This window comes from Lonchura striata, chromosome 2, assembly GCF_046129695.1.
Source record: "Lonchura striata isolate bLonStr1 chromosome 2, bLonStr1.mat, whole genome shotgun sequence".
Lineage (NCBI taxonomy): Eukaryota > Metazoa > Chordata > Aves > Passeriformes > Estrildidae > Lonchura > Lonchura striata.
This window is the reverse complement of record NC_134604.1, coordinates 112,438,515-112,462,906: the sequence shown is the minus strand read 5'-3', so window position 1 is coordinate 112,462,906 and position 24,392 is coordinate 112,438,515. Positions and strand designations below refer to the sequence as shown.

Here is a 24,392-nt window from a genome sequence, read left to right as displayed (position 1 = left end):
GAAGGCTCAGATGAGGGAAAAAAACCTGCAGAACAATAATGGACTCTTCTGCCTAAAGAGGACTCTTGTTTCTGGCAGAGTGCTGCTTGGAAAAAATCATCTGAGAGCTTCTGAAACTCTCACCTGAACTTGTTTCCTAAGGAAGGTTTAGCAACCATCACCCCTGAGGAGTGAATTTTCATTTTTGGGCTCAGTCTGGCAGTGGGGGCAACGTCTTGGAAGCTGAATCTGGGTCTGGAGATCATCATTCTGCCTGGGTTTAACACAGGGAGCCAGGCTTGGTTCTTGTGTTTTATTTTCTGTTTTCCAAGCTGTTAAATAGCATTGTGGTCAAGTTTTCAGTAACTCACACAGAGACCTGTGGCAGCATCGTGTGACTTAGCTGCTCTCAACAGAGGAAGATTTCAGTTTCCATATTCTTTTTCATTTCAGTTTAGCACCTTGTCTGAAATCTTTCCTTTGAACACGAGCTTTGCCAGAGGTGTGTGACACTATAGCAGGACCCATGCCCTGCCCAGAGTCATTTGGGAACAGCACCTGAAGGAAGTGGCACATTAAAAAAACACTTTTCTTTGGAGGTGTTTGCAGTTAAATCCCGTGTTCACATGGCCACAGGTTTGTTCTTTGCTGCTAGCACCCATCTGCTCTAAGCTCCTGGTGTGCCCTAGTTTTCTCCCCTGTTAGTTCTCCCTGTCAGCCAAGCACAGCTTTCCTGATTACTCCAAAATGAAAAATTCAGAGACCCTTCCCTCAGCAACAATTGCTTTAAAAGCCAGCAGAACACCTTCACTCACTCAAGCACCATTGCAATCAATCTGCAAAGCCAAACTTGTACTATTCAGCCTTTATTAGAAGCTGGAGCTTTGGTGGCACTCAGCTGCCATGGTTGCAGTTTAGGACTATTGGGTATTTGGGATTTTAAACATCATTGGCTGCATCGTGGCCCCATCAGCACAAAGCCTTTTTGTCACAAACTGACACAAATGGGTTCCTGCAGCACCTTTGCTGACGAAAATCTCAGCACTGACCTACTTTTTGCCCCTTCAGAAAAATATTCCGAATTTTGTTGATTTATTTAGCACTCTCTCTGTGGTGATGAGGCTGTGCAGAGTTGCAGGCACAAAGGGTGAGACTTCATCCAAGGGTTTTCCTCTCTGAGGCTGTAAATGAGGCCCATGGATATGGACTCAGGTCAGGAGAAGAAGATCCTTCCTTTTGTAGCTACCTCTCTGCAGGTCCTGCACCCTTTTCCTTGGTGTGCACTCCTGTTTTGGGATCTCACTCTGCCCTGCCTTAGCTCTGCCTGTCATCTTCAGACCCCCAGCGCCTTTCCTGCCAGCTTTATTTTCTCACCAAAAATGTTAGTTTTTAGAATTCTAGGCAGTTTTTTTTCTGGTTCATTTGTGTGGGTGTTGATAACTGCCTACCTGGAGAGACCTCCAGCACTTCCCCAATGTAAATTCCCAGAATAGACATTGTCAGGAAAATTAATCCCCAAACATCAGAGGTTTATGTCCAAAAAGGAGACAGAGGAGTCCTTTTACTTTATTCCAATAAAGGGAGAGGCCATGGGACATTCCTCTGGGGTATCTGAAATTTTTGGAGGATGCAGCTTCCTTTTTATCCTAATTTCCTGGCTGCATTTTCCCCTCTCTCTTTCCCTATTGACTGAGGTACTTGAGAGGTACAGACTTCCCAATATGCCTCATACCAGAGATTTCCCCCTAGTGTATAACCCTCCCTTTTAATTTTTTAATAATGATGGAATTTAGGGTTTTCCCCCATTGTTTCTTTCATTTTTCAATATCCAATTTCATTTATCAACAAACCTGAAGCTTATTTGTAAAAACAAATATCTTTTTCCATTCATCAATCAGTGGAATCCTTCCCATTGCTTCTTTTATCTCCCAGTGCTAGTTTTATCTACCAGCAGACCCACAGCTTGTTTGTAAAGAAAAAATACATCATTGCTCTCAACACCATCCCTTTGGGCTTAGTGATGATGGCATATCCTTAGGTAATAATTATTAGTGGACTTGATTTTTGTGGGTTCCTCCCAGCTCAGCATTTTCTGGGATTCTTTGAAACACCTCCAAACACTGCTCAGTTTATTACTCATATTCCAATGGGTAATATTGGGTAATATGGGTAACATGAATATGGACCATATTCAAATCTTATTATTGACTATGTTAGAAGTGGTTTATGAATGATTAATTTTTTTACCTGCCTGGATAAACTTACTCATCACTAAAGTGTGCAGGGATAAATCTAACCTCCAAGGAGTCATGGTGAAGAGGAAGATTTTTACAGTGGGGCTGGTGAAAGGCTGCAACAGGTTGCTCAGAGAAGTGAAAAATCCCTGGAAAAGTTCTAACACAGACGGGATGGGGGTAGGTGCAATGTGATCTCGTTGAAGATGTCCTTGCTCACTGCAGGGGGGTTGGATTAGATGGCATTTTAATAATCCATTCTATGACTCTGTGATTCTGTGTCTCCATCTTTTTCTCTCTCCTTGCAGCCTGTACAGCTGTACAGCTGCTCCCTCCTGCAGAGCCCTGAGCAGTTTGCTGCTGCAGCAGTCTCAGCTGTTGGAACTCAAAATGTCTCTCAGACATTTTTAGAGGTTCCAGGCCTTGGTCAGAGGCATTTGAGACCCTGGCAGGCATCTGGAAACAGCTGTGATTTTGAGTTCGAGCCATGGAATGAGTTACCAACTTTGGAGGTGGAACAAGCACTCACAGATAGTATAGTAAAAGTAGTTACAAAGTAGAGGGGAATTTTTTTTAGTATTGTACAGGGGGGTTTTAACACCTGTACAGGGGGGTTTTCAATTTGTACATGGGGGTCAGAAGTTCTAAGATGGAGGAAAGTGGGCTGATCCTGTCCTTCCTCCTTCTTCTTCCTTGCCTCCATGTTCTTGGTGATGTTGGCACTCACAGATTGGTTTAGAGTAGAAAAGCACTTTGTAATATAGGTAGTAGCTATTGGGGAAAAACTGTAAACATGTAATACGTAATATATCATATAAAAGATAGCAGCCCTGGGCAGGGGGGAGAGAAGAAGAAGACACAGACAGAGAGGATGTCAGGGTGTGTGTGTGCCTCTGTCTGGGCTGCTGACCAAGCAGCCGCAGCCCGAGAAGAAAATCTTTTAGATAACTCACAATAAACTGCCTTGAGACTGAACAGCAAGAGCCTGCACAGTTTTTCTTTGGAAGCACGGGTTGGAGGAGAGACTTTTCCATCACACAAGACCCCAGACCAAGCCTGGGGTTCTCACACTCAGGGTCCCCACTTTGTTCTCTTAGAGCTCTTGATTGAGCTCCCACTCAGCTGAAGCAGGGAAACTCCTGAGCTTCTGTGCTGAGCATTGAGGGCTCCCAGGGGAAAGCAGCCACACGACCCCAGGAGCTTCTCCTGTGTCTGGTGAGACACAGCAGCTCCACTTCAGCTCTAGGCCAGGGCTGGGAGAGCCTGTGTGAGGCTTTTAGTGCTGCAGAGACATTTCCTGAGTGTGACCCATGGGATCTGCTTGTGGTGAGCACCAGGGACAGGGAGATGCAGCTTGCAGAGGTGTTTGAGTCAGACCAGCTCCGTGATCAGCTATCAAAGGCACCCTTCCCTGTGTCTCAAGGGGAAATAAAAGCCCAAACCCACAGCTAAATCTATAGAAAGGCAAAATCTGAATGTTCCCAGCACTCAGGAGTATGGGTGGCTGGTGTGATGCCAGCTGACAGATTCAAGCAGTCACTTGCAAGCGTGAAGAGTAAGTAACACAAAAAGCTGAGTGCTGCGTTGCTTTTGGAAGCACTGGTGCCTGCTCCCTCATCAGCAGGTTGCTGACATGCAAAATTTCCTGGGAAGCAGAGAAATACATAGCTTTTAAATAAAGACAGCAAAAAAAACCAACCAAACAAAAACAACCTCACAAGTTGTGTCATACTTGTTTTATTACAGTGAAAACCTGTGCAGTGCTAGCCTACAGAGAGAATAAAAGCTACCAGTAACTTTTTTCATCAGAAAGGAGTCAATCCCAGATAAAGAACAGCCTAGAAATCATGGCTGTTGCAAAATACAAAGTCTGAGTTGGGACCTCCGTCTGTCGTTCCATTGGAGTAGATCCAAAGATTGCGAAGTTCTTGATGGAAGTTTCTCCTTTAACAAGCTGGGGAGGTAAAGAGGAGAAGCAGATTAAGGGACATGTTTCCTCCATAAATCACACAAGATGTCAGGAAGAGTTTTGCCTCAATGTAGGACATCCAAAAAGCAATTTTTTAGCCACCTCGACCAACCCCCATATGTAGATGTGTTTGGTAATTACGATCCAGATCAGTAAAAGCAAATTATGGTGAGTTGTTGTACAGAACACAGTGTGGCTGAGGCTATTGGTTATTAATCCTAACTAAAACAAAGTTAGCTGGGGATCAGAAATGTCTGTTTGGAAATGTGCCTTTCAGTCCACATTTCCAAAGCAAAGCCTTTTATCTCTGATGATAAGGCAGATGTGAGTTGGGTGACTGCACCTCTGTTTTGGGATTAGCTGGGGTCTTAAACTCACACCTGAGCCCAGGTGCTCGGATGCACCAGCAACACCCTGCTCTCTGTACAAGAAGCTGTTTTTTTAGGGTTTAGCCATCTTTTTGTGCTGATACCCTTAGGATTCTGTGGCTGGCACAGCACACCAGGCCTGGGCAGGGCAGTGCAGCACCCACAGGGACACGGGGGACATCTCCTGTGGGACCTTACCTTCCTCCACGACGCGGTGGTAGAAGCACCAGGGGACACCGGCGGGGTGTGCCCTGAAGCAGCAGCCCTTCCTTGTGCACTCCCTGGGCTTGATGCCTGGGTAGCCACAGTTTATCCTGGTGTAGGGATCGTTGGGACACACTTTCTTCACTGTGCAATGCAAAAAAAACCAAGAACAAAACCAAGGGAAGGAAGGAAAATGTGTTACTTCGTGCTCCGTCTGCCCTGTGACATGATTCAAAATAAAAGGCAGGACACAAAGGTGAGGTCACCGGGCAGATGGGATGGCCATGATCACCTTCTCTGAAACAATTTCAGCCAGCAGAGTCACCCAAATCCTCACCCAGCCTCCTAGGCAAATTAAATGCCAAAGGGTGATGAATTGCTGCTGTGCCCCAGGGATAAGAGAAGGCAAAATTCACCCCTGGAAGTGTCTGGCAGCAGCCCATCCTAAATCCAACAATGGGGTGAAAAGTCCTGAGTCTCCTGTGGTGGTAACACATACACTGGCCTCACACCAGGTATGTCCATGACCTGACCCATGCTAACCCCAGAGCAGCCTGGCTAACTCAGGGAAAGGACCACCCAGGCCTCTTTGCGTACCAGCTTAAGCTACAGAAATGAAATAAGTCTTATAGGAGGAAACCACAGCTCTTCCAGGCACTTAAAACCAAAATCCCAAGTAAAGAGATTATACCACCCAGCTTGAATACTTCAGTTTTCCTCTCATGGAGCTGTTCTGCTCAGAAAAGCAATTCTATGGGAACGGCACCCTAAGCTGCTGCTGCTTGTTTTTCAAGGTTTACAAGAGCTGCAAGCAGTGCTCAAAAGCAAAACTATTTTTTCCTACTGTAATTCTGACCCCTGTTGACTAATTCCATTTTATATCAGGTTGTTCTGTTGGGTAACATTGCCTTTGCATCCTCATTTCCTTTCATGCCACCTGTGCAGTTGCAGAGACTGCCCTGAAGTTCTCCTAAGAAGCAGTCATGCTGTCAGCCCAGCAAATGTAGCTTACCCTGAGTTAATTAACACAGCTAATTACATTATGTAACAAAGTTATGTAAAATATACAGCTAATCCTAGAAAGACTAAGAGAGCAGCTGTTAACCTCTCTGAGAGAACAATGGTAAAAAATAGAAGCAGGATGCTGACAGGTGTCAAACAAGTAGCCACACAGCAAACCCACCTAAATAAGTGGTGAGCATCCCTGGCTCTACCCATGGACAAGACCACAAATGACACTGAAATGCCTCTAAGTAACCAGCAGAGTTTGTCTGATAACTAGAAACCTGAAGGAAGAGGAAATATATTGCATGGAGAGGATAAGGCAAGAGTCTGATGGATAAGCAAGGCTCTATTTTGCATTTTACTGCCACTGGTCTCCAAACAGAGGTTTGTGCCCACTTTTCTTGCCTAAGGAGAAAAGCAAAACTGCTTTTCTAAGGTTTTTTCTTTCTACTTTTTTTCCTAACTGCTTTTCCCTTGGCTGTACACATTTCTGGATAATCAAACACGAGGTAAATCACTGTTTCTGGCAGAGATATTACCTTTCTTTGGTTTAGGATTGTAGCACCAGGGGACGCTGGGGACTGAGGCGTTGAAGCAGCACCCAATTTTCTTGCACTCTGCTGCTGAGATCCCCGGGTAGCCACAGTTTGTCCTCTCCCTGGGAACCACTTTACACTGGCATTTTGCTGTTCAGGACAGAAGGAGCAAGTTACAGGGTGTCAGTTTGCACTGCTGTTATGGAGGGGTGTTCATCAAATGCTCACTGGGAGCAGTGTCCTTTCCCTAGATGCTTTCCATATTTTCAGTCCCCTGCTAAGACCACAACCTGAGCGGTTTAAAAGTTGCTTTTAAACCATTACCAATTTTGGTCAGGGCTGTACATCACACTTGGAGAGTCTGTGGTTTCCCTTGCAGCCAAGCCAGCCCAGCATGGTGTGGTTTGTGGGCTTCAAATCGACCACACTAAATGGGAAATCCCAAGAATTTCAAATGTTATTCTATTAAATGTTTTGCTGCTTTGCCCATCTCACGAAGAGGAAAAGACTTAAGGGTCCAGTGGATATTCAAACAGGTGTAAAGATACAAAATCTTTGCATAATAGTATAGGATGATGTGCAAATAGCTGTAGCTATGCTTTTAACATTTTAAGTCATTTGCACAGTCAGCCACAACCAAGAAACTCTGGAGCTGTCCTCCAGCTGTCATTGAGTGACTTGCTTTCCTCTTTTGGAGCTGTCTTAATGGCTTGCCTTTAATGAGGAGCCAGATAGACTCCTTTAAAACTGTATTCACGTGGCAAAGCAGCATAAACCAAAAGTCAGAAGACAATTTAGACAAAGCTGGCTCCTGTTCCAGCCCTGGACCTGTTCTAGTGACCATCTTTGCCTCTGCAGCGGGTCCCTGGTTATTCCAACAACACAAGAGCTCAGCTGCAAGTCTTTCTTTGCTACAGATCTCTCAGATAAAAATTAAAAAGCAGGCTCCACTTTGGGGATAAGCAGCAGCACAGAAGGGATCTGCTGTCAGCTCTGGCTGCAGTCGGTGGGAGGAGGGTCCCACACGTACCTGGAAGGCAGCAGCACATGGAGGTACTTACTTGGAGGTGCAATTCCCTCTGCCAGGGTGCTGAGGGCCACGATGAGCGTGATGGAGAGGGCACAGAGCACCTTGAGATCCATGGCTCTTGCAAGAGGAGAGGTGCTGCCTTCCCTGGAGGCCGCGGGTTTTATGCGCTCCTGGTGTTTGCCCAGCGAGGTCCGATAACATTGTTCCAGCTGAAGCTTCACCCAGGAGGCTGGATTTTCTTTTGTTTGGTTAGGAAGTGTTGCCATGCATATTTTGATATCCCAGAGATAAATTTCTGGGCTCCCATGAGCTATTGATCACATATCTGTTACATACCTATAGATCCATCTCTATTATGTGATCCCACAATCTATCAAATGGATGCTGCTGGGTGACTCTGGGTGCCAGAGGCTCTGGATCAGAGTGCCAGACTTCACTGTGCTCTGATTTCATTGCCTTTAGAGTATTTGAAGCCTCTAGGTAGTTTTATTTTCTGGTCACTACTGAAAAACGTGTATCTTTTCTTCCTGGATTTTTCCCTGGCCTTAAAGTTTTGGTTAGGCTTACTCTGAAACAGCTAAGGGAGGAGGGCTGGAGCTGTGATCCCTCCAAGCTTCAGGAGACTCCTGTGCACCTGAAAAAATACATAAACACAGAATCTGGAAGGTGGGACTGAGAAATACTGAGCACATAAGGCCACTGCTTGTTTCCACACCAGGGGATTTAGGAAAAGAAGGTAAGATTAGGGAAAAAAAACAACAAACCCCAAAAGCCCAAGAGTTCCAGCAGCATAGAGACACAAGAGGAGAAATGAGAGTTTCTGTATGATCTCAGCCTGCCCCACAGGTCATCCAGGCTTCAGTCCTGAGTGTCCCAGCTTTATTTTGGAGTTGCTGCCCTGTGCAAGGTCCTGTTCCAGGAGTGCCACAACAGGGGCTGTCCCCACCCCCTCTCCTGATCCCCAAGGCAGAGCAGCACTTCCCAACCCATCCAACACCTCCTGCACGTGTTTTGCCAAAAGCAAACTTCTGGAGCACCGTGTTTGACCTAATAATGTCCTTATTGCTTTTCTCCTGGTTTCAAAGGTGGCCTCCCAGGCAGCCTTTGAGTTGTTTTAGGACAACAAGCATTGGGACTTGGGCTGCTGAAGGCTTTTATCTTCCTTTGGGACAATTTTCTACCATTTACTATAACATTTCTTAACTTCTAGCTACTTGTCAACTCTTAAAGACAATCAGAGCAGTGCCAGGGAGAGGGGAGAAGCAGTGGGATGGTGGAACTATCTCCCCACAGGAGGCACCTACAGAGCAAAGGTGCAGCCCCTTGGGTGCTCTGCAGCATCATTTTTCCTCTGGGAAAACCACCAGGTAACCCTTCCTGTTCATCACCAAAATAAGGAGATTCAATGCACTCTTTTGATCTTTGACAGAATTGTGTCTTCTTGCTTTTGAATATTATATATTTTTTGTGCATATTTCCATTGCAAAGCTCAAAGTTTGAGAACTTTCAGCTTCCATGGTTGTGTTTTGGTGGAAGTTTCTTTGTTGAAAAATATTTTTCTTTGTTGAAAAAATATTTTTCAACAAAGTGGGAGGGATTTTGTCCTACAAGGGAAAAAAAAAAATAGGATTCTTTTTCTTAAAGGTTAACTTATTCAGTACTTTATGGGCTCTATTTATAGCCATCCCTATTTAAGACATGGGAGGCATTTCTCATTGACAGCCACAACTGATAAATTAGATATTTTGTGTATCCTCCATGCCACAAGAGCCCAGGCTGCAGGCAGAACAGGGAAGTGGAGCAGAAGAGGCAGATGGAGCTGCTGCAGCTCCATCACTCAGCAGCTCTTACCACACTTTTCACCTCCAGCAGAGAAAACATTGGGCTAAAAACCTTAAAATCCAGTTTTATCCTCATGTGCAAAGGTCCACCATGATGCCTCGCCCAGAGAAGTCACACACACAGAATCACACAGAATAATGAGGTTGGAAGAGACCTCGAAGATCATCAAGTCCAACCTATGCCCTAACACCTCAACTAGACTATAGCACCAAGTGCCACGTCCAGTCTTTTTTTGAACACATCCAGAGATGGTGATTCCACCATCTCCCAGGGAAGACAATTCCAGTATTTTATTATTCTTGCAGTGAAAAAAAATTTCCTAATATCCAACCTGTACCTTCCCGACGTAGCTGAGACTGTGTCCTCTGGTTCTGTCAGTGCTGCCTGGTGGAAGAGACCGACCCCACCTGTCTGCAACCTCCCTTCAGTCCTGGGGAGCTTTTCCACCTGTCTGCAACCTCCCTTCAGTCCTGGGGAGCTTTTCCACCTGTCTGCAACCTCCCTTCAGTCCTGGGGAGCTTTCCCACCAGGCTGGGAAAGAGATGGGCAGTGAGGTTGGCTGGAGGAGGAAAGCCGCGGACCCGATCCCGAGGGGGACCATGGAGCTCTCAGGGGATTATCAGCCCATCGTGTGAGTCAGCTGAAACTGCAGATAAAGTTTGTTACCCTGCTCCTTTCTGGACATTAATTAAGCCCTTATCTGCTGGCTGTCACCTCTTGGGCCCGATCCCAGCTGCGGGCACAAAGGCAAATCGGGCGCCGAGCTCTCGCTGCGGAAAGAGCGTTTGATTGGCATCTCAGAGCAAACACAGCGCAAGGAATGGGCTGCCTGCCTTCTGCCAGGGGATCACTTAAAGAGCTTTCATATGTTTATATAGCAAAGCCTTGAAAATTATCTGGGGTTTCCCTGCAAATGTGTTTCCTTCTGTGAGGCCGGCACCTGCCTAAACCTTTCGGTAAATCTGTGAGGGATCTCAGGCTCTGCAGGTGCCCGTGGGCAGAGCAGGCTTGGAGGGCTCCTTCCTCCTCTCCAGGCTCCTTCCTCCTCTCCAGGCTCCTTCCTCTTCTCCAGGCTCCTTCCTCCTCTCCAGGCTCCTTCCTTTTCTCCAGGCTCCTTCCTCTTCTCCAGGCTCCTTCCTCCTCTCCAGGCTCCTTCCTCCTCTCCAGGCTCCTTCCTCCTTTCCAAGCTCCTTCCTCTTCTCCAGGCTCCTTCTTCTTCTCCAGGCTCCTTCCTTCTCTCCAAGCTCCCTCCTCTTCTCCAGGCTCCTTGTCCTCCCTCACCACCCTCTCCTGCTCCCTTTCAGCTCCACTGTGCTGCTCTCATTTCCTTCCCAGCAAGGAGAAATCACAGCTGGTATTGGATCTTGCTGTGGCAGCCTGCAACTCGTTATTCTCCTAATCCAGAATTTTTGAAGGATAAAGTTTTTTTGTTTTTTGGGGGTTTTTTTCTCTATCTTTTTTCACTTAACAAGCAAACTTTGATTTTCATCCCAATGGGAATTTTTTACCCTGAAGGAAATTTCCTTTTGTGGTAACTCTTAGTTGGAATGCTGACATGAAGAAATCTGTCACTGGGCCAACATCACTGCTTATGAGCCCACAAAGTAAATCCCAAGTTTTAAGTGCTCTCTAAAATAAATCATAACAGAGAAAAAAGATCAGTGGCAAAGGAAAGGGCTGTCTGCAATTTGCCCCTTCCAGCTGTGCAAGGCACAGAAAAGTGTTGAGTTGGCACATGAAATTCCTCAAACCAGGACAGTATCTGTCTGTCTACCAGATAACACTGAGGGGGTCAAAAAACAGAGAAAATCCTACTTCTTCCTTTTGAAAATAACCCCCGACAGTTCAAAATAACCCCTGAAATCCATGGCTTTGATAAAGATCCCTACCACAGATGTATTCATGCAGTTGTCAAAATCGTCTTGAACTTTGTGAGTTCAAACTCCTTCAGGGGAATTTTAGCAAAGGATATGTCACCCCTACAAACCACAGACAGTGCTGGAAGAGGACTTTTGTCACATTTCTGTGGCAAACACCCTTGCCCAAGGTGAAAAGAAAGATTTAATTACTGAAGTGAATCAAATGTGTAACTCAGAGCTGAGTCAGATCTAAAAGCCTGAATTCCAGCATCCAATACACTACAAAAAGGTCTGATTGTGACTGCAAAGCCCAGTTTAGAAATACTGATCTGAGACAGTAATTTTCCTTAATGCTTCTGGGATCTCCAAGCAGTCCATGATCTAAGCATTGCCATCATTTTCTGTGAGTACCAAAATGACCCCAAAAAATCTTATCATTCCTGAAATGAGGTGGGGACCAGCCTGGAGAAGAGGACACACTGGCTGGAGCCAGCAAAGCAGGGAAATATGTATTTTGTTCTGGACCCCATCAGATTTGTAGACACAGAGAAAGGAAGAAACTCCTGAGAAATGCAGATGATCTGGTTCAAAATGTGGCCACTGAAAGGTCTTGTTATGATAATGGTTATGATACATCCCAGTGTACCATGCCACAGGCAATGAGGGAGCCCAAATCCTGGCTATTACCATCTAAAAAGGGAAAAATAAATCAAGAAGATTTATTGCATTGGGCTTAAAGGAAGAGTAAAATGTGTAAAGAATGTAAAATGTGTAAAAAAGAGTAAAGGAAGAGATACTGGCAAACAGCAGAGTGCTATTGAAAGATACAATATTAAAAACTCGGTAAATATTTACCATCTAACAAAAAATATGAGAAGGATGTCCTCAGGCACACATATAGACCCAGAATAATGAGATAAGAGACTAAAGGAAGCTACTAGAAGAAAAAAAGACCCCTTTTTTTTCCAAGTAAAATAAAGAAAATAGAAAAAAAATACTGCTGGAAAGTAAACAAATAACTTCAGAGAGGAGACAAAGGTCAGCAATCACAGGGGAGTGGAGGGGATTTTTGCGCAACATAATCATAAGCGATCAGAAAAATTTGGTGAATAATGAAGTGATGAATATGCTGATGATTCAGAATTATTTTTCATTTTTTTTTTTAAGTGCAGCTAACTGAACAGTGGTGGAAATATTTTACAAGATTGATTGGGTGATAAATGGTAAATGAAATACAAAGTAAAGTGCATGGAGGAAGAGTAACCTAAGTATGTAATCACCAAGATGGGCTGCAAATTAGCTACTGTCACTCACACAGCTTCCCAGCACTGTGCATGTGCCAGCTGAATATTCAAAGTGAAAAAAGTTAAATTGCTTTCAGCAGTTATTAGGAAAGGAGTACCAAGGAGAAAACATAATTCTGGTATGATCCCAGTCCCTTTGTGACGTTCTGGCTGCCCTGAGTTAAAAAGGAGACAGTGCAATTAGAAGAGATGCTGAGAAAAGCCCTCTGGCTCATGAGAGCAATGAGCTATGGAAAAATGTTTTGAAGAGTGTAGGGATATTAGAAACTAAGTCATCATGGGCCAGATGGGGAAATTTTCTCCTGGATAAAAACAAGAGAGGACAGGATGGTTTTCACTGGGGGGAGAGGTCACGAGAGGACTCCTGCAGATATTATGCTGGGACCTTTGCAGCTTAACAGGCTCACAAAGCACCTGGAAGAGGAGGTGAGAGGGCAAAATCTGTTGGTGACACGGAATTTGGGTGGCAGTGGGGTCATGAGGCAGCTGCTCTGATGGACTGTGCAGCACAGAATGACTGCAGGGCTGGATGTCATGGGAAGCATGGTGCCTGAAACGTGGAGTGATGCACACCTGGGAAAGGAGCAATGAGCAATGAGCTATGGAAAAATGTTTTGAAGAGTGTAGGGATCTTAGAAACTAAGTTATCATGGGCCAGATGGGGAAATGTGGAGTGATGCACACCTGGGAAAGGAGCAATCCCACCTCTTCAGCTGCAACAGAGGCCCCTGAGCTGGGTGTGATCCCTCGGGGTCTGTGAGTGCAGCATGAGGATGACAGGAGCACATGGAGGGTGACAGAGAGTTTGGTGAAAACACCAGCTCAGTGCTTAGCAACCGTGACAAAAGCAAATGACACATTAACAATTCTCAGGCAAGGCATCGAGAATCACAGATTTGCAAAGTTTTTTCCATGTTATAAACCCGTTCTGTGGCTACTTTTTCATGCTGTGCTCTCAATCTCCAGCCTGTAAAAGGTCCCATGGAGGGGACAGCAGTGTGGGACAGCATCCATATCAGGAATATTTGTGCACACCAGGTCTCTCCAGATCCAGACAGGTCACAGGAGGCACAGCTCATGGTCTCATCTAACATAAAAGTCTCAGTAGTAAGTTAAAGCACATGAAGGAAGATGGTTCATATCCTAGCACAGGGATATGATGCAACTCAGCTCTGGATGCTGTCGCTGTCGAGGCAGGACAGGAATGGGAAGACTCTGACTCAGAAGGCTGCTGAGAGTAAAACTCTGATTTATTCAAAAAACACTGCTCTTTTATACAGAGCTTTGCAAGGATCAAATCCATTGGTTCTGAAGTAAAAACAACTCACACCGTTGGTGCAGAGTGCTTGACGCACAGTGATAGAACTTGACTATAAACAATGTGAAAAGCAAGAGAGATAAAGAATTATTTACATTCTTTCCCAGCTCTTTCCCAGGCTTTTGCCTGCCTAGAAACTCTCAGTTTCTTTCTTTGACTGAATCTGAGACCCACAGGATGCTAAAACTTCCCGCAAGTCTGAAAAGCAATTGGATGAACTCATTGAACAAAAAACTGTTTTGGGGCTGTTACATCCCCAGACTGCACATCTATCTCAGGAAATGTCCAAGCTGCAAACCCTTGGAGGCTGAAAGGGTATTTTTGGGAAAGTATCACTGCCTGTGGTTGGGTGGACTTGAGCAAAAGTTACTTATCATTTCTCAGAATAAAACAACGACAAAGAATTTAATAAAATGATGGAGCAGGATTGGGAAATGAGAATAATGTAGTGTATGGCTGGATTATCTTTGTTCCTTGTTGAAGTTCTCCTGTGAGCACTCCTGTGGGCTAGGGAGGGATTAATTTGGTCGATCTCATGATTTTATCATTGCATCTTTTGATTTTCATAATTCCTCAGGGATGTCTTTTCCAATCATCCAGTGAAAGTTTCAAGCTCAAAGCTAAGGTAATCTAGTTTGGGTTTGCTACTGAATCTGGTAAAAAAGTCCTGGTTTGGAGAATGGAAAATGCTGAAGGGTGGAGCTTCACAAATCATTCAGAAACTCACCAAAACCTGAAGCAAACCCACAGCTGTGGATTGGTTGTGATTCCCAGAAGGAAGACCCAAATCTAGCACCACTCTTGATGTGGAAAAGGTTTTTGGGTCTGTTCCTTTCCACAGGGATTGGTGGAAGGGAGGGAGGGAGGGATTCCTGTAGGTGCAGTGAAAGAGCATCACCTGCAAGGGGCCAGCACCTCCCACCTGCACACAGGGACAGGCACAGGGGCTCACTGAGATCACCCAGCAGCCCCAAACACTGATATTCTGAGGGCAATGGCATGGAACAGCTGATATACATTGCCCACATTGCATCACTTCAGCATAATTCATTCATTAATGTCAGAGCAATTAGCAGTGTAAATAGGAGCAGGCAGGGGTCAGCAGCCATTCACCCTGCAAGCTAAAAGGAAATGTTGCCCCTTTGGTTTTCTGGTAGTTTCTTAGAGCAGATTGAGAGCTCTGGGTTTCACCTCACATGTCAAGGACTGAATATTATTTGGGACACATGAGATATTAAAAAAAAAAAAAAATCATGGCTCTCATTTGCTACTGTGGGAACAATGATCAAAACTTTGAAAACCAGGCAATGCAGGCTGCAAGGTTATTTCTGACACAAATAGCTAAAGGGATAAATACAAATGAGAAATGCCTGAAACAGGAGAAGCAGAAGAATTAGGAAATAATAAGTGAGCCTAAGACCCTGTGTGGGAGGAAAAGGTCATTTCAGAGAAGCTTTGCTTTAGTGGTTTCAAAAGTAGTCAGCAAAAAGATAAACTGTCTGAACTGCTGCCTGCAGCTGATGGTGAGGACTGGAGAGGCTGAGAGGGATGTACAGTGTGACAGGCTCTATAAAAGAATTGAGGTTAAAAAGTGACCTGGGCTGGCTCAACTGAGCTGATAGCAAAAATTACCTACAGAGCTGGAGTGGAGTCAAGATTATCGCTGGTTTTAGCAAGTTTCACTTACTGCTCTTTTCATTGATGACTGTGAAGTGAGGAAATATTGGCTAGGAAGAGTTTCTCCTGCATCAATTAAATGTGGTTAAAAATAGAGGGAGAAATATTAAGCTCCAATGTTAGCAAGAGTTGATATATGATGATTAGTGGGAGAGCTACTTCAGGGGAAAACTGTGTCTATTCAGTTCAATTCTTCAAGGGATTTAACAAAATAATGATAAAAAAAAGTAGAAAGAAAAGAAATAGAAATTTTGACAGAAAAAGAAAAGGCTAGCTATGAAATTCCTTTGAAATCTTCAGTTTAAAGATTTTAAAGAGACTAGGCATACAAAGTAAACTGTAAAGTTCTGGCAAGAATCAGAAAAGAAAAAAATCTTCTCTTAAGATGGGAGAACTTAAAAAGGATGTCTCATTTTCCTGTGTTTTTTCATAAAAAGTTACTGCAGGTGAGAGCCCTGCAGAAGGCAGAGCTCAGCCCAGAGGAGCACACTGGAGGTTTCCAGCTGGGATGAAGGATGCCACGGCACAGGAAATGCCACTGAGGCTGCCCTGGCTGTGTCCTGCTTACCTGGAGTAACCCCAGGAAAAGTGCTGCAAACACTCCCTGATCCACAGCTGAGGAGCAAGAACTGGATCCAATGCACCCAGCAGGATCAAAATACAGCTTCTAGAGCTGGCTGGCATCTCTCCAACATAAAGTTTAGTCAGGATGAGTAGATTGAAGCAGAAAGTTGATGCCTGCAAGGATTGCGTTGGCAGAACAGCCCTGTGGCAGCTCTTCCCCACCTGAAGGTGTTTTGGGATAGGGCAGACAGCAAGCAAGAGGGGTCCTTGCCACCTCAACAAAAAGCCATTTGCAGCAGTTCCTGGGAGGGAAAATCCATCTGGGCTTTTAAGAACACCAAAACCACCACATCTGGTTCATTAATTCCCTGAGTCTGGAATAGCCAGCAGCTGGGGGGACACAGGAAAAGGAGGCTCAGGGGTGACCTTGTCACTGCCCACAGCTCCTGAAAGGTGCTGGTGCCCAGCTGGGGCTGGGCTCTTTCTCCAGGAGCTGACAGAGCCAGAGGTCACAGCCTCGAGCTGCACCAAGGGAAATACAGGTTGGATATCAGGGAAAAGTTTTTACAGAAATGGTGATAAAGTTCTGGAGTGGCTGCCCAGGGAGGTGGTGGAGTCCCCATCCCTGGGTGTGTTTAACAAAGCCTGGATGTGGCACTGGGTGCCAGGGCTGGGTTGAGGTGCTGGGGCTGGGTTGGACTCGATGATCCTGAAGGTCTCTCCCAACCCAGAGATTCTGGGATTCTGTGAAGGGGACATTTTCCCTCTTGTTGTGGCCAAGTGTGTCCAGGGCTCAAGGCAGCACAGCTTTGCCCTTCCACACTTGCCAAGGATGTGGCACTGGCTCAATCTTCCCCAATGTCATATGAAGTCCTTTCTCAGATCTTCAAGGCAAAATGAGAGCCAGAAAACCCTTTTGATAGTGAGAACACAAAGCTAGTTTGGTGCAAATAACAGAGCAATTAAATTTTCATGATGAAAGATTTTGTTCACATTTTCTCTACATGTCAATGCAGTAGCCCAAGAGGGCTCTCATGTTGGATCACTGGGTTAAATCTGTCATTTGTAGCACAATAAAATGAATTGCCAAACATATTTCTGTCCACAGTAGCAAAACAGCAATTAATCCATGCCCATAAATACTGGGGGGGAATGCTAATATTGCAGTAAACCAAGCAGCTTCCCTCTCTAACATATTTTGCTTTTCATAAATGGGACCTGAATTCTCAATGTCTCTCTGCTAATGAGAAAATTCTTAAAACCTAATTAAAAGATCTCTACTCAATGGGCTGTGGAGAATTTATAGCAGTGAAACTGCCTGTGTCAGACAGATATGCTACTGATAGTCCTCTGGGAGCTAATGATGAAGGGCTGCAAGTCAGAATGGAGAAAAAAAGGGAACTGGGAGAGCAGAAAGAACTGGGCAGCAGGCTGGGCATGGTTTCAGACAGTTGTGGTGGTGTGCAGGGAGGCTGGGGAAGGGACAGGGCTGGGGAGGTGCTGGTGTCAGCCCTAAAAACGTGCTGGTGAGATCCACTGGCTGTGCTAAAAAGCCACTGAGGCTTCTGGAAGGGCAGCAGCACCAGCATCTGTGAGGAAAAACAGATGTGCTGAGAGCAGGCTCTGCCACTGATGGGCTGCGTGGAAAGCTGAGGGATGCGGGGGGAGTGCACAGCACTTCTCATTTCAGCAGCCACAGGACCAACACTGCTTTTCTCCCAGTGTAAAACCAGTTTGCCCAAAGCTGGAACAGGCTCTTGCGCAGCATTACAGGCAGGTAAACAAAGGAAAGCAGCCCAGCTCTTTCAGCAGCCCTGCCCCACTGAAAATGCTTAATTGGTGGCAAATGTCCCCCTCCTGCACCTTTGGAGAGCCAAGTGTTAAATTCTGAGCTGGTCACCAGTGCAGTGCACAGGCACACAGCATTTTGCAGCCAAGGGTCTCTCACTGGAGATATTCCAGAGCCATCTGGACACAATTCTGTGTTCTGGGGTGCCCCTGCTTGGGCAGGGAGGAGGGACCAGATGAGCCTGACCCGTCCTGTGAAAGGCTTTGCAGTGGCAGCACCCGATGCTGACAGGAGACCTGTGGGATTTAATTGCTAATAAACTGAACTATGAGTTTCTGGTTGCTGGAACCCACCATTCCTCTCTTCTACAAATGCTATTTCTGGATTTTAGTCCCAGCCTGGTTGGACCTGTTTGGAGTGGTTCAAAACCTCTTTATTCATCTCCTCGATAACAAAGGAGAGGTTTGGAAATGTGGAGAACATGAGGCCCCTGTAAAAAAAAGGGGGACTGATTTCTGAAGAACCCTTCCCTGCCTGCTGAATGTCCTCCTCATTTGGCAGCAGGAGCAGCTACTTTCACCTAATGCCCATTTAATTGTTTGCATTAAGAAGGGCCACTTGCAAGGGGAGAAGCTGAGAGGGGAATTATGTGAGTCAGAATGAAGCCTTGGAAGTTGGGAGCCCCAGCCAGCTACTCTCACCTGTAGGTTTCAGGATTTGGGCTTTTCCCCTCATTCTCTCCTCTAGTCTTCACTGGAGGTAAATCCCTGGCTCAGTCCCTTTGCCCCTTAAAGATATTTTTACTTAATAAAATTGCATTAGTAGTAAGAAAAAAAAGTCCTGCCAATGATTTAAATTATTTGTTACCACCTCTACAAGCCCGGCTGCTTGTGCTGGGATCTATTCAGAGTAACTGTTATTTAGTAAATGCTCTGTTTGCTATTCCTAAGGGTAGTTTCATACAAACTTTGATTAGAACATTCCCTACCAGTTATGGGAGTGAACACACCGGTCAGGAATTTTTAGTCAGAGGTTTTCTTCCCAAGCTAGAACTAAACTTGGCCATCGTAACTGCATGATGTAACAAAATAATCGCCGCTGCAAGGCCTAATTTGGTGAATTTCTTGGTATTACGTTGGTCTCGGGGATTTGCAATGTTCAAAGCAAGCGATCCCAGCTGCTGGCCTCAGGGAAACACAGACCCACAGAGGCTGTGAAATGATGAGATACCCTCAGCTGAAATGCTCCCGAAAAATAGCTCCCAAACAGATTTCAGGTGAGAGGACAGCTGGGAAGGTCTTTAAAGGGCAACCTTGGCAACGAGCCTTTCTCCCTTTTTGAAGGAGCCTCTCTGGACATGGGAAGGTGAAATTCATTTGCTTTAGATGTCACCAGGGTCAGGATCTGCCTGGCATGAACATTTAGCTCCCATTCACGTTAGGTGGGTCATCCTAGTGCCAACAGGACTTTCTGGGACTTTCCTGACCTCATTCACTTCACCTTTTTGCAGGAAGAAAGAAAACAAGTTTGCTTGTGTCCTTGGAGAGACCAATTCCTGGGCCATGGTGGCAGCAAAGTGGGTGAACGGGGACAGGATGAGGACAAAGGGCTTTGTGTGCTCCATCTGTCATTTTATGTTCCTCTAGGATATAAAAATGTGAGTCATTCATCTGTGGGACTAATAGAAAATGAACCCTTAAATAATCTCTCTTTCTTCGTCTTTTTAGTTGGTTCAATCCAATAGGCTTTGTGCATAGAGACCTCTACAAAGCAGATGTGCCTTAAATCCTGTGCTTCACTGAAGTTTGGGCCACTCCTGTCTTGAACTCATCCCTCCTTATGACACAGCTCAAAGGAGGGTGAGATTTAGGAGAAGGAAATAATTTTCAGCAGGTTCTCTGCTTCACCCCCTTGCCATCCAGCTAAATTTAGATGGTGTCTTTCCTCTCCAGTCCTCCATAAGCATCCTGGACCTAAAAGTTAGCAAAACTGGTTTTGAAATCCCAAATTAATTAGGTTGGAATAGACCTCTGAGATCACGGAGTCAAAAAAAAAAAAAAAATCTCCACGTGCTGTGGGGTGTGGTTAATTATTCAGAGCTTAAGTCATGGGAGTAAAACCAATCTGAAACGTGAGATCCGTGCAGGAGATGGGGGTGGATGGAAGCCACAGCCCAGCACTTTTTGCCCCACTTTCCCTGAAACCGCAAATGTCCAGGGGTAAAGCAGCAGGAGTTCAGCTTTGACTGGGCCACAGGGAGGGCAGGACCTGCAGCACCCATGGCTGGACCCTGCCTGTCCCTGGATCTGGGGCCATCCAAGATCTGACCTGAAGGAGCTGCACCCCTGGAGCCAGTCCTGAGGGCTGCAGGAGAAGGGCTGATGATTACAAACTCCTTGTTTTCCTCTTCTTCAGCAGTAATGGGACAGGAAATATGAAGGGACTAGTTATCAGAGGTAGATATTTTTATTTTTTCATTACAAATGGAAAACTGTTGGTTTTTTTGTTTTTTTTTTCTTCACAAATTGAGCATGTTTGGGTATGCCCAAGTCCCTGAGCATCCCAATCCACCCCCAGCCTCTCTGCCCTGCACGGGTGGGCCAGTGCTGCTTGTTTAGAAGATTCCCATCCAGGGTTTCTGAGGGGTCAAGTGTCCCCCTTCCCCTCCCTCCTCCTTCCATCAGCATCTGAGCACATCCATGCCTGGGCTTGCTGCAGGAGAAAGGAATTGATTTTTTTCTGGTTAATTTGTGTACTTAATGACCTCGAGATAGAGTTGTTTTTCTTTGGCTTGGGCCAGCACCAGGATTACCCTGAGCTCCTCCTAGCCCTTGTTCTTGCTTCCCAGCCATGCTCAGGAGATCTCTGCCATCAGCACACAGTGGCATTTGCCCCCCAGGTATTCCCAAGTGCCTCCTCCCAGCCTGCATGTCACAGAATCACAGGCTGGTTTGGCTTGGAAAGAACCTTAAAGATCATCTGGTTCCAACCCCCTGCCATGCCACAGGTGCTGTCAGCTTCTCCTTGGCCCCTCTATTCCTGTCAGAGCCACACTGCTGGGTAGCCAAACCTGCATTTTAAGTAGCCATGGGCTCAGGGCTGCACTGCCACTATAAAAAGGCCCAACACAGGTCAGTCCTCTGAGCAAAGGGCTGCTTAGTGAGGTAGGTTATGCTCCTGGCCTGCTGTCAGAAGTAGAATATATTAATCTTCACACTTCACTGCAGTATTTTTTTTCTATCTGTCCCACTCTATGCCTGCAGCCAAAACGCTGCTGTGCAGGCTGCTGTGGCCCTGAGGAGCTCTGAGGGGTGACACTGCCCTTCCCTGTGCAAACAGGCAGTGCTGGAAGCTGCAAACATCAGCTGCTCAAAGGTGTCAAGGCAGGGGATGGGCTCAGTGTGGTAAGGGGGCGATGCCATGAGACTGTGGGCAGTGCCAGGGATGGTCCGTGTGGCAGAGGATGGTCCATGTGACAAGCAAAAAGCTCAAGAAAAACCCCTCAGCTCCAGGGGGGCACTGCTGATGGGTTTGGTGGCTGCTTTTGGCCTGCTCTGAGGTGAGCCAGCCCTTCTCCCTGCATCCCCTGGCAGTGCTCTGCTCCAGCCCCCTCGCCAAGGATGCTCCAGGGGCCAGAGGTCCAGCCAGGAGGTCTGAGGCATCTCAGCTTGTCCCCCCTGCCTGGCCACCAACACCTCCAGCACAAATCCTTCCATCCTGTTAGACAGAGTATTGCCCAAACAACACCTGAGAGGCTCTGCCTGTCCCTGTGCCTCTCCTGCTGCTCCTTTTCCAGGGCAGCTAAAGGCACCTCCATAAGAAACCTTAAAGGTTTTTCCATAAGAAACCTATCAGCTAAAGGTTCCTCCATAAGAAACCTTTCTGAGCTGCCTACAGCACAGATTATACAGGATGATGCCACAGAAACTTATTTAAATAAACCTCATGCTATTAGCAGATTAACTAAACATTTAGAAAATCTCCTTTCCGTTCTGAATATTGGGTTGTTTTTTGAGTTCAGTTATTTTGGAGAATGAAAATTGATTTGATCTTTTGTAGGACAGCCCTTGAGGTAGGTCCTCAGCACCACTTTGTTTTTCCTGATGGAACATACACAACAGAGTGAGAGGCTCCCATACAGAATTTGAAAGCAGCAACACAGCTTTACTCCCTAATTCTGCTGGTAGAATGGGGCTGCTCCCCTTGAGCTGCTGAATGGTTTCAGTCAAAAATTAAACCAGGTTGTTACCAACTCAAGAAAGAAAAAAGCTGCAGTAATTCCTGATCTGATTCAGAAAAATATTATTTTTGATCTGCTCAAAAAGCAGCACTGCTGGGAAAGCAGATCTCTGTATGACTGTGATATCAGAGCTTGGAGAAACACAAATCATTGGTGTCCCAACCTTTAACCTCCCTCCTTTTCCAAGGAGCAATGCTCAGATTATCTTCATTTGCTGTGCCCATCATGTCCATCATGATCCTGGACTGAGCTACATTTCACCTCTGCTCAGAACTTCACCTCTGCACAGAACTTTACAGCAATAACCACAGTATTTCCTCAATGTTTAGTATTTCTTGACAGTGAAGCAAGCTCCCTGTGAAGTGTTATGCAGCAGCCCAGGCTAATTTCAGATGCTGGATTTACATTTCCTGGGTGCTGATAGAGAAACTCCTGAGCTTTGTCTCTGGGTCATGCTGCCCCACAGCCAGGGAAGTGGCTGGGATTCAGGATAATGTCCATCTGCAGGCTTTAGGCAGGATGTGTATCCAAAGGAAAAAATCCCTTTTGAGCTTTTATTTTACACTGGTTGTGTTTACTCAAACACGCTGATTTTAATTGTGGAGCTTTGTTACTGTTTTAATTTTTTAAATCACTTTTGGTTAACTTGTTTTTAGCACATTTAAAGCAGGCTGATCCTGGGCAAAGAGAAGTTCAACCATCAAGCTGGGAATTCTCACCAGCCTGGCTCTCATTTATCACTGGGTGTGTGTTCTGCCAGCTGCTAATTAAGTTATCCAATACCATGAATCACCAGATCAATGCTTTTATATGTGTGTGCAGCAATATTTTCTATTTACTTCTGAAATTATGCAAGTGATGGGGATCCTTCAAGCAGTGCTCAGTCCAAGGGATAAAATGAACAGGGGCTGCAAGCGATGGGGGGAAAAAAAGAAAGAAATTTTTTTCTTTAGCCAGGCAAATATGTGCAGACCTAAATGAGACAGGATTTGTAGAGGGTCTTGTTATCATTCCTCCTTTCTTTTACCAGTGTTTGGCAGATTTGGTACCTGTGCCTTCAGCTAAAAGGCAGAGTGGTGCAGTCCTTCCACTCCAGGCTCTCCCTGCCTTGCTGGATAATGTGCAGAGGTTGTAGCACGGGGGAAATTGGGATTATGGGTCTGGTGGAGCTACAGTTCTGCTGCAAAACCATTACTGGCAGAAAAGCCTGGGAGAAGCCCCATTCCCATGTGGTTTTCTGTTGCTTCCCAGGAACTTCCAGAGGGCCTGAAGAGAGGTCATTAAATGTTACACTCATTGCAGTAATTAATTGCTATCCATAGGGACTGATTAGGGCTCGGTCAACATTGCAGAGCTGGTGACGTCAGTGGGGTACAAAAGGTGACACTGCTGCCTGCCAAGCTTTGGGGTGCAGGGGTTACCCCAGGCAGGCACCAGCTGGGTGCAGGCAGCCCTGGGGAACAGGGAGATTTTGGGAAAAGGCAGCCCTTGGGAACAGGGAATTTTTGGGGAAAGGCATCCCTTGGGAACAAGAACAGGGAGATTTTGGGAAAAGGCAGCCTTGGGGAACAGGAACAGGGAGTTTTTGGGAAAAGGCAGCCCTTGGGAACAGGGAGATTTTGGGAAAAGGCAGCCCTTGAAAACAGGAAGATTTTGGGAAAAGGCAGCCCTGGGGAGCAGGGAGATTTTGGGGAAAGGCAGCCCTTGCAGGACTGCAGGAGCCCCTCCTGGGGGAAGGATGCCCTGTGGGCTGGGAGCTCTCCCCAACAGCTCCCCTGTCCCTGGGATGGCTCTGGCTCCATCCCTGCCCTGCTGCAATCCTCACACTTGAGCTGTGTGTGGTATTTGTGTGATTCTCATGAGTGACAAATCCCCCTGTGAGAACAGGTCTCACAGTGACATCCCTGCTGGCTCACAAAGGGATGCTGGCAGCACCCAGAGGGCTCTCAGGAACAGCAGTCATCACCCTCCTCTCCAGCAAATCCATATCTCAGGCAGGGACTAGGATTTTTGGGTCCTAGAATCAGCATCTGTAATGGGAAGGGAATAAATTAATCACCTGAAGCAGCATTTTTGAATTTCCAGTCCCAATATGTTGGTGACCACAGCTGTTGCTGACCAGGACAGCAGCTGCCAAAAATGAATAGAGGAGAGGAGAGGAGAGGAGAGGAGAGGAGAGGAGAGGAGAGGAGAGGAGAGGAGAGGAGAGGAGAGGAGAGGAGAGGAGAGGAGAGGAGAGGAGAGGAGAGGAGAGGAGAGGAGAGGAGAGGAGAGGAGAGGAGAGGAGAGGAGAGGAGAGGAGAGGAGAGGAGAGGAGAGGAGAGGAGAGGAGAGGAGAGGAGAGGAGAGGAGAGGAGAGGAGAGGAGAGGAGAGGAGAGGAGAGGAGAGGAGAGGAGAGGAGAGGAGAGGAGAGGAGAGGAGAGGAGAGGAGAGGAGAGGAGAGGAGAGGAGAGGAGAGGAGAGGAGAGGAGAG

At 46.1% G+C, this 24,392-nt stretch overlaps 1 protein-coding gene across 1 annotated transcript; it reads right to left on the bottom strand.

The window, feature by feature from the left end:
- Window positions 1-4,064: 4,064 nt before the first annotated feature.
- Window positions 4,065-7,526, bottom strand: LOC110475863 (uncharacterized). Its single transcript, XM_031506358.2, is given in 5 exon segments — window positions 4,065-4,167; window positions 4,749-4,898; window positions 6,299-6,445; window positions 7,357-7,451; window positions 7,453-7,526. Coding segments are annotated over 5 exon segments (474 nt in total). The 3' UTR covers window positions 4,065-4,159.
- Window positions 7,527-24,392: the final 16,866 nt, after the last annotated feature.